General features: G+C 38.6%; 1 protein-coding gene across 4 annotated transcripts in view; it reads right to left on the reverse strand.

Annotated features, from left to right (window-relative positions):
• Nucleotides 1-15105, reverse strand: part of Hcs (holocarboxylase synthetase-like protein) — a 182250-nt gene that overhangs the window by 39297 nt on the left and 127848 nt on the right. For all 4 annotated transcript variants that reach the window (XM_067792051.1, XM_067792044.1, XM_067792040.1 and 1 more), the window contains 3 exons: nucleotides 11229-11411; nucleotides 7036-7185; nucleotides 6827-6970 (listed from right to left, as the gene is read on the reverse strand). In XM_067792051.1, coding sequence (XP_067648152.1) covers nucleotides 6827-6970; nucleotides 7036-7185; nucleotides 11229-11411 — 477 coding nt within the window. The remainder of the gene's footprint in view (nucleotides 1-6826; nucleotides 6971-7035; nucleotides 7186-11228; nucleotides 11412-15105) is intronic.

A 15105-nucleotide genomic window follows, 5' to 3' on the forward strand; every position in this document is an offset into this window, starting at 1 on the left:
GTGTTAGGTGAATGGAATGGAGAGAAAAACATAAATCTTTGCAGTTTTTGTGTGTTCTAAGAAAATATTGTCGATGGGTTGGTTGTCTTTTGAGCCTATCTGCATACATTTTAATAAGCTTTTTCCATCTAACTCTGCCCTTCCCCACCCCTCTTCACTTTTATTTTACTTTATATTACTTTTATTCACTCCTCCCTCCGTCTTTTTCGCTTCATCTATCTCCATATTCGTCTCATTCTATTTCTTTCTCAGTCTCCTTCTCCTTCTCTCTTCTTTCACGTTCTTCTCATTCTTCTTCATCCCTTATTGCCTGTCCCAGAGGGTGGTATGTATTTTGTTCCAGTCCCAGTCCCACTCCGAGTCTCAGTCCCTGTCCTAGTCCTAATCCCAGTCCCAATCCGTCGCTGGTCTAGTTCCCGGAAAAAAGGATCGTAAATACTGATATAGGCAAATTTATATATCAAATTTCAGGCAAATCGAATAGGGCGTATGTTAATAGGTATGTGGGTATTGTTAATTAATGTCTCTATTTCGGCTTTGCATGCATATTTATCAGTTGTCTTGTGTTGTTGATGCGACTTAATCGAATATCACAGTGAAAATTACTTCAGATCTCTCAGCAACAGCATTCATTTCATATCCATATTACCCACCCATTCTAGGGGTATCCGGGTCCACGTTTTGGCCTATATCTTGAGACCCTAGTCACCTAGTGGTATAATATTGTAACGAATTTGCTGCAAATTCCTCTTATTTGCCCTTTTGCTAGGTTCGTATCGCTAAACTGTTGAATAAATAACTCCAATATTGAATAATGGAAAAATGGCCTTTATTAAAATACTTCACAATAACACTCAAACTGTGCAACGAATATCTTAATAACCAAACTGATAGCTTAAAGGAAACTGACTTTCAACATAATAGTGCTATTGCTCGCTAGATATCGTCTTACTCGTAACTGCTTGACAATTCAAATCAAACTGAATTACTTCTTACTCGCCTGCATCGCTTTTATAGTTTACGCTGCATACTTCTAGGCTCTTCGATTTCCAGAAGTTACTAGTTGTTTCGGCTACAAAATCGCCAGCCACAACTACGTGCACAAATTATTGCTCTCTCTTGTGACAACTCAGATAAGGTATATGCATGTGTTTGTAGTTTACAGTCTCCCACACACACATAAGCGTATAAGTAAATTCATCGGTGTGTGACATCTCATTTCTCGCTGCCTTGTATGTAAATGTTGCTCGTCGGAATGTGTACATATGTGTAGACGCAATTATTGATTCGTTTATGTAGATACATAATGATTGAATTATTGATGTGTACTCACGTCACTGCTTAGATCGGCTTAGAGCTGGCAGCACTCCTTAGTTTTGCTAATATTCGTAACAATATATTGTGACGAATATTAGCAACACTAAGGGAAACTATCATCTCTAAGCCGATGCTAAGCAGTGACTTGTATGCACATCAATAAATCAATCATTATGTCTACACAGATGTACGTACACGCAGCGGAGAAGGGACGCACAAACACATGCAGATATCTTATCTGACAGTTTAGCGATTCGAACATTAGCAGAAGGTTGCAAATAAGAGGAATTGCAGTAAATTCGTAACAGTTGGTGTCAGAAGAGGAATTGTTGAATAAATTCCGAAGATTTCGAGTACAACAAGGACATGGCAAAGTTAAGTGAATTGAAGATCCAGCAACTGAAGAAGGTGTTGGAGAGCCGTGGATTGAATACAAGCGGCATTAAACTCGAACTTCAGGCACGACTACGAGAGGCAATGGAAGCAGAAGGAATTAACGTGGGAGAGTATGTCTTTAATGTTGATGTCGATGAGACAACAACAAAAATTTAAGAGAAAAATGAAACATCGCAGACAGGTACGAGCACAGACTTGAACATGATATTGGCTGCAATATCTGCACAAACATCGACAGTAACATCAATGTCGTCGCAAATGTCATCTCAACTGGAAGAACAGAAGACATATATGGCATCCAAAATAGAATCACAGGAGACACGTATTGCAGAAATGTCGTCAGAAATAACATCGAAGATTGAAGCACAAGAAACGCGTATTTCGGAAATGTCGACACAGATAACAGCCAAGATTGAAGCACAGGAAACACAAATTTCATCACAGCTGGAAGAACAAAAGACATATATATAAGGCAAGCAGCCGAAATCCTACAGACGATTCCCGAAGGAGAGCGGAACAACTATGAAGCATTGATGGCGGAATTGACGACACTCTGGGCTCGTTCTCTGGTACGAAATGGTTTTCCACACTGGACTTGAAAAGCGGCTACTGGCAAGTGGAAGTGAAGGAGGAAGAAAAAGAGAAAACAGCCTTCAGTGTCGGTGATGGTCTTTGGCAATTTAGTGATGCCTTTTGGACTTTGTAATGCACCAGCTACTTTCGAGACTCATGGACCATGTACTGAAAGGACTACATTGGAAAACATGCTTGGTGAACCTGGACGACATCATCGTATTGGGCAAGAACTTTGATGAACATCTTAAGAACTTGGAGGAAGTTTTCCAGAGAATAGCTGGCGCTGGTCTGAAACTAAGTCCCAAAAAGTGTTCGCTGTTTAAAAAGGAAGTAAATCATTTGGGTCACAAGGTAACGACAGAAGGTATCTGTACAGCGAATGAAAAGATAGAGGCAGTAAAGGATTGTTCAAGACCACAGAACTTGCATGAATTAAGAAGTTTCCTTGGGCTGTGCACATATTACCGCCGATTTGTACCAAACTTTTCCAGCGTAGCCCATAGCCTCCATGAGCTTACAAGAAAAAATAAAGCTTTTGAATGGAAGAAGGAGCAAGAAGTGGCTTTCCAAACATTGAAGGAGCATTTGTGCACTGCCCCAATGTTGGCATATCCAATTTCAGGAGCAACCTTTATTCTAGATACAGATGCGAGTGGATATGCTATAGGAGGCGTTTTATCACAACTGGTCGATGGACAGGAGAAGGTAGTTGCGTATTACAGCCGTTCGATTGGAAAACCAGGGAGGAACTATTGCGTTACACAGAGAGAGCTGTTGGCATTGGTAGAGTGCATTAAACATTTTCACAAATACCTCTACGGCCAGCGATTCCGCGTCAGGACAGATCACGCAGCGTTGAAATGGCTTCTGCAGTTCCGTAATCCGGAAGGACAATGGGCACGGTGGATCGAGCGACTACAAAGCTATGAATTTTCCATTGAGCATCGAAAAGGTAGTACCCATGGAAATGCTGATGCAATGTCACGAAGACCATGTAGTTTGGAATGCAAGCACTGTTCAAAGGCCGAGGCTAAAGAAGATATAATAGATGTCCAGCTAATGACTATCACGTGTACGGATAAATGGGACAAGGAACAACTAAGAAAGTGTCAGCTAGAAGATACAGATCTGTCACATGTTATGCAAGGGCTCGAACGAAACGAAAGACCAAGCAGAGAGGAGATGTCAGCAGAGAGTCCCATTGCGAAGTCATATTGGGCACAGTGGAACAGTTTAGAATTGATATCCGGTTGCTTGCATCGAGTATGGGAGAGTGAGGATGGTCAATGCAAGAAGAAACTGATAGTTGTTCCCAGAAAAAGGATTCCTGACGTGCTCAGCGAGCTGCATAATGGTCCAAGTAGAGGTCATCTTGGAATCACGAAGACGGTTGAGAAAATTAAGCAGAGATTCTATTGGGTTGGTTGCCGTCAGTTGGTCACCGAGTGGATTGCCAACTGCGAGGTTTGCAACTGAGCGAAAGGGCCCAAAACACGAAGTCATGGCCAGATGAAGCAGTATATTTCAGGTGCACCATTTAAAAGGATCCCCATGGTTGTCGCAGGTCCATTTCCTACTAGCAACCGCGGAAAAAAATACGTACTGGTGGTTATGGATTATTTCAGTAAATGGCCAGAGGTATACCCCATCCCAAACCAAGAAGTGGAAACAGTAGCAGAAGTACCAATGGAATTACATTCTGACCAAGGCAGGAATTTTGAATCAGATGTGTTCCAAGAAATGTGTAAGAAGTTGGGCATTCGAAAAACACGGACAACTGCATTGCATCCTCAGTCCGATGGTATGGTGGAACGTTTCAATAGAACATTGGAGGAGCATTAAAGGAAAGTAGTAGTCAAGTACCATAAGGAGTGGGATACACACTTATCATTATTCTTGATGGCCTACCGATCGGCATTACATGAGACAACGGGCCAAACTCCCGCAAAGGTAATTTTTGGCAATGACATTCGATTGCCAGCTGATTTGAAGTATAGGATAGATGCCGATGCGGAGGGAAATGTCAAGAAATCTACTGGTGTCTTGGAAGAAGAGCTGAGAGAGATACACGATCTGGTAAGGCAACGAGCAAAGATTATGAGTGACAAGATGAAAGCGAGATATGATAAAGCAATTAATTCGGAAGGGTTTCAGGACGGAGATTTGGTGCTGTTATACAACCCACAACGAAAAAAAGGTTTGTCCCGGAAATTGCAGTGTAATTGGGAAGGCCCTTACAAAGTTGTAAAACGGATCAACGATGTAGTGTACCGCATACAAACCATTGGCAAACCACGAACCAAAATGAAAGTGGTTCATTTGGAAAGGCTGGCAGCGTTTAGATCGAGAGATTTGTCTGATCGGGACGATCAGACTTAGGTGGAGGGCAGTGTGACGAATATTAACAACACTAAGGGAAACTATCATCTCTAAGCCGATGCTAAGCAGTGACTTGTATGCACATCAATAAATCAATCATTATGTCTACACAGATGTACGTATACGCAGCGGAGAAGAGACGAACAAACACATGCAGATATCTTATCTGAGATGCTCCCAAAAGTATGCAATTATAATTGTGCTCACATATACACGCGCATACGAGAAGCTATAAACGTAGTAATTTTATAGCTGATAACCAACTAGTAAATTATAGAAATGGAAGCGCTTAGAAGATGCGAACGAAAAATCACAGAGTATAAAAGGCAGCAAGAGTAGAGGCACGACAATCAGTTTGATTTAAGACGCTATCTGGCGAGCAATAGTAGTGTTATTTTGAAAGTTGTCTAATAAAGGCCATTTTGCATTATTGAATAGTGGAGTTATTTATTCAACAGTTTAGCGATTCGAACGTTAGCAGAAGGTTGCAAATAAGAGGAATTGCAGAAAATGCGTTACAATATTACTAAAGCACCCATCAACAGCTTTCATTCGATATCCATCTTATATAAACACATTCTAGGGGTACCCGGGTCCACGTGTGAACAAAATCGACCGACGCACCTCTTCAAACACCGGCGACCAACTAACACACATTTTAGCCTTTCCTTTTATATATATATAGATTTTTATTTTTCACACTTCACTATAATATTAAAACGGAATGCAGATATTCCTTGCTTTTGAAATTCGGCTTAAAAATTGCACATGGAACAACTAAAGACTCTCCTGATGTAAACAAAATTTCTTAGTACTTCTAAATCGCGGGCCCACTCAGAAACCCCTGGTGATGTGCTATACTTGATATCATTCGCTATAATATTTTTTATTGATAAGCACGTTGTTTAATTAAACACCAACCAATTACACGGAAGGTATCCGCACCACCGAAAATATGAGTGCCGGTGCGTATACGTAACATTTTATTATTACGTATAAACATATAACAAAAATTTGCAATAAAATAATATTGCGACTATAAACTGAGATATAACCTATCCTATATTTCAAGTTATATCAAACTAAACACGGGGTGCAAAACAAATTCAAAATCGGTTCAGTAGTTTAGGAGTCCATCGCGTACAAACAATATGACACGTGATTTTTATATATTAAGGTTTATGTAAAAAATAAATAAACAAATGTAAGGCGCAATAACCTCCAAAGAGATTTTAGGCTGAGCTTCTCTTCCAATTGTTAGAGTGTAAGCAGTCTCTAGAGAGAATCGGGACAGGGAGAAGCATACATCTATATTGGGTCCCAGGGCATATGGGAATAGATGGGAATGAAAAAGCGGATGAACTAGCTAAAAAGGTCGCATTCTTGAAGCTTGCTCCGTAGACGTACCAATTAGACTGGGCGAGATTAAGCGAATGCGAGAGGTGCGCATGATCGCGGGGCCGTAAAGTGTCGAAGATTATGTGTAGATTTTACAACCTTAGACTAACAAAGTTGCTTCTATCATTAAAAAGAGAGGACTGTATACTCATGACAGGTATTCTGACTGGACACTGCCTTCTGGCGTCACATGCCTTTAAATTAGGCTTGGTCAGTGATAGCAGATGTAGGAAGTGTGGGCTGGAGGAGGAAACGCTCGAGCACATTCAGTGCTTGTGCCCTGCGCTTGCCGGGTAAGACTCCAGCTATTAGGAGTGATACAGCTGTCAGATCTAGAAGCAGCAAGTGGCTTAAGTCCTAGGAAGCTCCTAGTATTTGCCAAGAGGACGGAGTTATTTTATAACATAGTTCCTGGTTTTTGATAGGGTTTTTTAGTTTGGTCGTTAAACATACTTCTGGTAACACTACGGACTTATTCAGTCTATGTGAGGTGGTCATGGACCAGTCAGTTCAACCTAACCTAACCCTCTCTTCCAATTTGCATCGTGCTCCTTTTAATTTTTCCTATAAATTGGCCGACGAAATATACAAGCATCGCTCGTTTACAGCTCTTTATGTCTTAATAGACTGTCGTGCTGGCATCGATTGAGCTTTCGTTGAAACGTCCAGTGGCTTAGCACTTTCGTCCAGTTCGTGTAGTCCTGTCTTGACACGATCCGTTTCCCACATATATGTATATTTATTTATTCGCTAAACTTACCTTATAAGTTTCATTTCCCTTCAATGTATTAACAACAGCCGCGCCTATCAAGTGTTGCAATAATGGTAATCGACCACCAAGTGGGGTATCCAACGAAATGTGCAATTGTATGGAAAACATAGCACAACCCAATGGGCTCAACCACTGTAAGGAAGCAACATTTTATTATAATTTCATAGTTTTTTTTTTCGCCGAGGTTACTAACTAACCAGATTGTTGCTACGTCCAACGCCTTCCGTCTGTTGACGTACCAAAACAGCAATGCCATCCGTTAGCTCCAATTCGCTAACAACATTCATACTACTGCTTACTATGGGCGCGTATATAACAAGGCGTCCAATATAATTGGTTTTTAAATTCTATAAAGAAACGGAATTTAAATTTTTTCCATATATCGTCTGCTATTTCGACTCTATTTCTGCGGTTGTTTAAAAACATTCTATCTCAGTAAAATTTTGAATAATGCCCCATATAAGAATTTTTTGGATGAACGCCCTGCTTAAAAATCTATCCAAAACGCTCTCTCTCGCAATTTTATTCTATAAGGTCCTGTTTTCGAGTTCGGTTAATATAGGACGTTTATGAATAAAGGAATAAAGTTTTATAAAATCGAATCGAACCGATTTATACAACGAACCGAAAACCATCCAAAAAAATTGGTTCGAAATAAAACTTCACCGGAAAATTTAAAATTTGTTTATCTTACACTATTCACCTAATCTCAAAATTAAACATAAATAAAATAATAAAAAAAAATGTTAGTTAAACGGTTTTATTGAAAAGAATACTTATATTAAGTAATAATAATACTGTAACGAATTTAGGGAAGTTCCGCTTATTTGCAACCTTCTGCTAACATTCGTATCGTTCACAATTAAACTTCACTTCGCAACTGATAGCGTGTTTAAAACAAGCTGATTGCTCATGCCGCAGCTAGTGCTGCTTTTATACTCTTCGGTTTCCTCGCTGGCATATTTCTAGGCGTTTCTCCTTCTAGAATTTACTAGTTCGCTGAAGATTGCACACTTTTGTCAGTATCTCAGAAATATGCATGTGTATGTGTGAGAACTACTTTGCTGATGATTGCATACTTTTGTGAGTATCTCTTCGCTGCCGTATGTACATATGTGTAGACATAATAACTGATTTGTTTATGTAGATACAAATGACTGCTTAGTATCGGCTTAGAGATGATAGTATCCCTTAGTGTTGCTCATATTCGTCACAATACTAAAAGCTAGAAAATAATTAGGTAGGTCCTAGGCACTAGTCATCACACTCCTCATCAGTCTAGGGCGTTCATCAGACAATTAAATAAAAGCGTTGGACGCGTTGGACTACCTAGTACCTAAGACCTACCGAATTATTTTCTATCTTTTAGTATTATTACTGAATGTAAGTATTGTTTTCAATGAAACCATTTAACTTAAAAAAAGATTTTTATTATGTTTTTTTTTTCAAGTTTTTAGTCTTTATTTAATTGCCTGTTATTTCTCATTATATTTAGTTCATTTAGTGACTCATTATTACAAGGACTTTACTCGACTCAGCGCCACGTATGCTTGTCCCTCCTCGAACTCCAAAGTATTTTGATATCACTTCTTCGGGACTATATGTAATATTTGTTCCAAATATGAGCCAAATCGGACCACAAATACGATTTTGAAATATTTCGATCCATGCGCCACCTATCGGAGTTTTTTTTTCTTATAATTGCATTGTCATCGGGTTCTGAACTATATTTCAAATTTCAAGCTTGTAGCTTATCAACAACACAACAAAGCCGCGGGCGTTGATGGATTGCCTGCGGAGCTATTCAAATACGGCGGCGAGGAGTTGGTAAGGCGCATACATCAGCTTCTTCGCAAAATATGAGCGGACGAGTGCATGCCCGGCGATTGCAATTTAAATGTTCTTTGCACAGTCCACAAGAAGGGGGATACTGCAAACTGCACCAAGTATCGCGGAATCAGCCTTCTTAATATTGCATATAAGGTCCTGTCAAGTGTATTGTGCGAAAGATTGAAGCCCACCGTGAATCGGCTGATTGGACCTTATCAGTGCGGCCTCAGACCTGGTAAATCTACCGTCGACCAGATTTTCACAAATGCGCCAAATCTTGGAAAAACTCCGCAAAAAAAAACGATACACATCACCTCTTCGTCGATTTTAAAGCCGAAAAGGAGCTACCTATATGCCGCTATGTCTGAATTTGGTTGCCCCGCAAAACTTATACGGCTGTGCAAAATGACGTCGAGCAAAACCATCAATCCGCTCAGTCAGAATTGGGAAGCACCTCTCCGAGCCGTTCGAAACTAAACGAGATTTCAGACAGGGTGACCCCCTGTCGTGCTTTTTCTTTAATTTGATGCTGGAGAAAATTATAATAGCTGCAGAACTTAACCACTCTGGAAAAATATTCTATAAAAGCGTGCAATTACTGGCATATGCTGATGACATTGATATCATCGGCCTAAACACCCGCGCCGTTAGTTCTGCATACTCCAAACTGGAGAGATAAGCGGCAAAGATGGGTTTGATGGTGAATGAGGACAAAACGAAGAACCTGCTGTCATCGAGCAAAGAGTCAGCGCATATGCGCCTTGGCAACCACGCTACTCTTGACAGCCATAATTTCGAAATAGTAAAAGACTTCGTTTATTTGGAAACCAACATCAAAACTAGCAACAACATCAGCTCTGAAATCCAGCGAAGAATCACTCTTGCCAATAAATGCTACTTTGGACTAGGTAGGCAATGGAAAAGTAAAGTCCTCTCTCGGCAAACGAAAATCATACTCTACAAGTCACTTATCGTTCCCGTTCTGCTATATGGTGCAGCATGAACCATGACAACATCACATGAAACGGCTCTGGGAGTGTTCGAGAGAAAATTTCTTCGAAAGATTTATGCACCTCTACGCATTGGCGATGGCGAGTAGCGAAAAAGATTTAACGATGAGCTGTACAAGCTATATGCAGACATCAATATAGGGCAGCCAATTAAAACACAGCGGCTGCGCTAGCTAGGCCATGTTATGCGAATGAAAGATAACCCTCCGGTCAAGAAAGTGTTTCTATCGGAACCCGCCTATGAAAGCAGAGGTAGAAGGCGGCCCCCACTCCGTTGGAAAGACCAGGTGGAAAACGATTCAAACTCTCTTGGTGTGACCAATTGGCGCCGGTTGGCAGAGAGAATAATCGACTGGCGCGCCTTGTTGGACGGTCATAACCGTTTAAACGTTAAACGCCAATTAAGTAAGCAAGTAAGCTTATCGGGAAGTTACTTAAATTTCAAATACAAATTTCTGTTCGCTACACAGAGTCAAACTAAATAAAAGCGTTTAAAAATGGAAAATAAATTCTAAGTTTTCATTCAAAATTCATGAAAAATAGCGAAAGCTCTTTAAGTATGTCGGTTTGGTATATTTAATTGTTAATAGGATTTATTTACTATGGTGAAACATTTTTTTAATAGTATCAAATCTAAACAACGTGAAGGTTGAAACACTTGAACCGCGCCAGGTCGATGGATCAGAGATACCCAGGAACCGTTTCATGCGCCGGTACAAGTTTTAGTCAAGTGGTTCAAGCCGTTGAACTGAGCCACTTCTATTTTTGAGGTTTGCAGACCTGGTTATATGCTTACAAAGGAATGCAAGAGGCTACTGAATGCATTTCTCCCAATACAAAATCTTATATATTATTTCTATTATTGCTGTTTTTATGTACAGGTCCCTTTTTCGCTATTATTTGGAATCCAAATCTATAAATAAAGTTTTGGTTGTAAAGGTGGGGATTCGTACTATTAGCGAGCTTTGGGCATTATTAGTCCTAGTGCTTTTGTTTAGCTATATTTTATCAAAATAATTTGTTAAAAATAAACGATTGTGAGCACACACAGAAATCTATCTGTACTATGGTACTATTGTGAATATTTGATTGGAACTAACACTGCATTACCGGGAATTGCTAACATTCGCCAGATGGCAGCGCAAGCGTATGTAAGTTTATAAATAGATGTTTGATTGATAGAACAGCTGATTTTGGTTGATATTTGATATGAGGCTTTTATATTTGTTACGCAAGATGCGCACGGGTCCGGCTCGTAAAAATATAATAATGAATAATAAGAATTTAAAAATAATATAAGTTTCTCGACAATAACTCTACAACGTCTTTACGAATCTCAGAGCTCATTAAACTTAAAAAAAATTACAATAGTCAAACCTTTCACTATTTAAATGCGAACAACTAGTCGATTAGTCATAGTCGACTATTTTACTTCACAGCTTTTGCTAGTCGATTATTTGGATAGTCGATTATCTCGAGCTCTAACTGCAATGGGTCCGCCATTAAATGAAAAATTATTCGGGAACGAACTAACTGTGCTATATACTCACATCAAAATATTCTACAGTTGAAAAATCCTCCGGACAGGAATGTATAAGTATTGGAAGAACATTAGTATTAGCACTTTTTGGCTTATCACCTTTGCCACAAAACTGCATGGTCAATTTAGACGTAGTAACAATGTTGCCAGAAGCACCAGATTTCTTAAGTTTGCCTAATACTTCGAATTTAGACTGTGAAGAAATGTTAAGAATCTTGTTTATTATGAAAATTGTGACACCATGATATTATTGTATTAGTACTAAAGAAAATATTTAAGAAATTAGTAAAATTTACCTTTAAGTACAATATTTTAGTCATTGTCAATAAAACAAGTGTGATATCTTATTCGTCAACTGTCTGAGACGACGTTCAAGATGGCTACTTTTTAGCGGTTTGCCAGCGTTTTAACAGGATGTTCAATATGGCGGCGTATTGGTCCGGCTATCTTCAGCGGGTGATAGAAAGAGATACCGAATGAGACCACGGTAGTAAATTATAAATCAGGTGAACGGTGCTATTTGTAATTTTGACGTCTATGCAGAAGTTATCACACTTGTCTTATCCACAATGATTTTGGTGCTTCGCTTTTAAGATTAAATCACAGTTGAAGTTCAGCAATTAACCTTCAATTAAATCAACCTTAAGCGGAGTTTAAATAGCATCAACCCATGCTTGCTATAGTTCAATATTCATCAATCCATATGGCGATTCGCTTTGTCTTGCAAATAAACGGTGCACGGATTGTAAAGCCTCAACAACAAAACACACTAAAAAAATTATAATGCAATCCGTGTAATTTATAGTATTGTAACGAATTTTTTTGGGGATTCCTGATTATTTTGCACCTTCTGCTAACGTTCGAATCGCTGAACTGTCGAATAAGTAACTCAAATATTCAGTATTGCAAAATTTTCTTTATTTAGACTACTTTGGGAGTAGCACAATTATACTTCAATATCACGTACTTCACAAAAGTGTGTTTTAATCAAACTGACTACTGATTCCTTAGCTTGCGCTGCTTTTATATTCTCGGTTTGCTCGTTCGCCCATTTCTTCTAAGGTCTAGTCATTTTGCGTACATCTGCTCGAGAACAGTTGTATCTCATGCTTGGTTACCCAGCTATATACATGTATCCCTAGAATATCATTCTTCGTCGAAACGACGACGCATGTTTTTGCTTTTGGTTATTCTCCTTAAATTATATCTTTTTTTTTGTGCTGAATTTTTGTATAGATAATATTAAAAAGCTAAACGGGTTTTGTCTTATTTCATTAAAATACATTAAAAAGAATTTACTAATACAAATTTAATCATCTTTTTTAAACAGGAGACATCCTTTGTACCCTTTTAAATATTACCGTAGTCGATTCGACGAAGTATGATGTTTACGTATTAAAAATAAGTATGATATTCTTGGGCTATATTTGTAATTTATGCTTTTCTTCTAGCCATATGCGTGTGTATGTGTGAGTACAACTTCTGCTTTTATCTGCAGGCTACATATATGTATGTGAAATATCTCTTCGCTTCGAGTTGCTTGTTATGTGTGTGGAATGTTCTTCGTTGGTTTGTACATAAATGTCGTTGCTTGCTGTTGTGATTATTTACTAACAGCATAGTGATGCTAATATTCGCCACAGTATGATTAAACCCTTGTATATTTTTGGGTGACGATGTGAAGGAAATTAAAATCAATCCTGTATTGACGGTTTCCTCTCAATCATCTCATTTCTTACACGAAAAAATCATGCACTGACGTAGCCACTTTCAAAATATGGTAAACGCAAATGTAACGCATTGACAATTATTTACTACATCACATCAACGCTTTAAGTTATTTTAATAGTACATGCACCTAGATTAGCGCATTATTTTCCCCACAATACACAAGAATTACAAAGATTTATGTTTTTCTCTCCATTGCATTCGCCTAACACCAACAAGCAGATTTTGACAATCTAAACACGGGTAAATTGTTGCTGTAGAGATGCGGCAATCCTATAGTTGAACCATGGTTGAGCTATTGTTTTTCATATTTTTTCGTATGGACAAGGAAGAAACTGACATCTGAGTTGAATGTGTTTATTTAAATGGTAAACGCCAGATAAGCCACGTATCGGTCGTCGAATCCGTCATACTTTGCCAATTTTCTAATTTTGATATTCCCCAGCCACATCACATATATTGCACCTTATTGTTTGCGATTCATAGTACGCGACTGTGGAAAATTGGTGTTTAAAATTAAGCTTGCGCTGCTTTTATACTCCCTCTTGCCTCGTTCGGATATTGCTCTAAGGGTATAGACTTTTCACGAACAACTTTCTCGAACAGCTGTAGTACAGCAGTAAACAAAAGAATTCTATACTCAAACATTCTCCATGTAAACACATACTAAGTGGCATTTGTATTCGAAGATCTGCCGGCATTGTGCAACACTGATATAAACAATCTCTGTAATCCGTGCACCTTGCAAGACAACGCGAATCCCCCTAATAAAACACTCAAGAAATGGTCAAGCAAAATTTCGTTTTACAGAGTAGCAGTAGCTGCCAAAAATATATCTGCTACTGCTCTGGCTATGCGGAGTAGCATAAAAAAGTGCTTCGAGCTGTGTCGTGTTTTAGGGCGGAGCTGATAGCAGAATAAAAGCTCCAAACGAAATGTTATTTGCAGTGCGAGAGCAAAAAATTTAATTGATTGCTTGTATTTTGTTGCAGAACTTGGTCTTTTCTCTTGTTCTTGTTGGAGCTGATGCAGCGTTGTGATGTTGTTGTCATAGTGTTCCATACTTATCCACAATGGTTGTTGTTTTTGTACTTGTGGTTTTATTTGCCAGTCTTTCAGTTGCTGTTTTAGCTGTTTTTGTTATTTTTATTGCATCGGGATACTCACCTATGTTCCCACGTTGCATTCCACATTATTGTAGACAAGTAGTGGCGCGAGAAAAGACTAAAGGGCGAATTAATGGTGACTTATAACCATAAAGCTATAACCAAATAAATCAACTGATCGAACCTACCTTATGGAAAGGAATGTAATCGATTAATAGTGCCATAACATAACGCTAACGCCATAGCCAATCAATTGGTTTTTGGTTCCTAGCCATATCCATAACCTAAAAATATTTGAGTTGGTGAATTTTATAACTTTTTGTAGATTTTCTTCATTGTTTTGGAAACGTTGTGACTAAGAGACTTATTTTTTGTTGAATATGTTCGTAATTTTTTGCGTTTTCTTCATTTTTATGAAATTTTCACGATTTTTAGGTTAAGGCACCATTAATCGATCACATTGAGATGGTTATGGATATGGGTATGGTTACGACTATGGCTTTAAGTTCTGCATAACAATGCCCATTAGAGTAAATAGCAATTACTTTTTTTTCTCGTTCCATTACATAGTATTTCGTTTGTGGTTTTTATTCTGCTATCAGCTCCGCTCTAAAACACGACGTATCTCGTAGCAGAGAATAACAAATGCTATCACAGCTCGGCTCTATGCTTTGTGGACACCGCGCTTAAAGAGCTAATTAAACTTCCTTAACCCTAACGCCATAGTCGTAACCATACCCATATCCATAACCATCTCCAATGTGATCGATTAATGGTGCCTTAACCTAAAAATTGTGAAAATTTCATAAACATGAAGAAAACGCAAAAAATTACGAACGTATACCACAAAAAATAAGTCTCTTAGTCATAACGTATGCAAAACAATAAATAAAATCTACAAAAAGTTAATAAATTCGATCAGCTTTTTTATCTGGTTATGGTTTTATGGTTATATGAGTAAGTCACCAATAATTAGCCCTTGTTTGGCTCTTAAGACTTTTTTGTATTTAAACTTCGCTCCTAGCTGTTATTTGCTGTCTTACCATCTTTTAA

This window comes from Eurosta solidaginis, chromosome 1 (genome assembly GCF_040869045.1).
Source record: "Eurosta solidaginis isolate ZX-2024a chromosome 1, ASM4086904v1, whole genome shotgun sequence".
In the NCBI taxonomy this organism is placed as follows: Eukaryota; Metazoa; Arthropoda; class Insecta; order Diptera; family Tephritidae; genus Eurosta; species Eurosta solidaginis.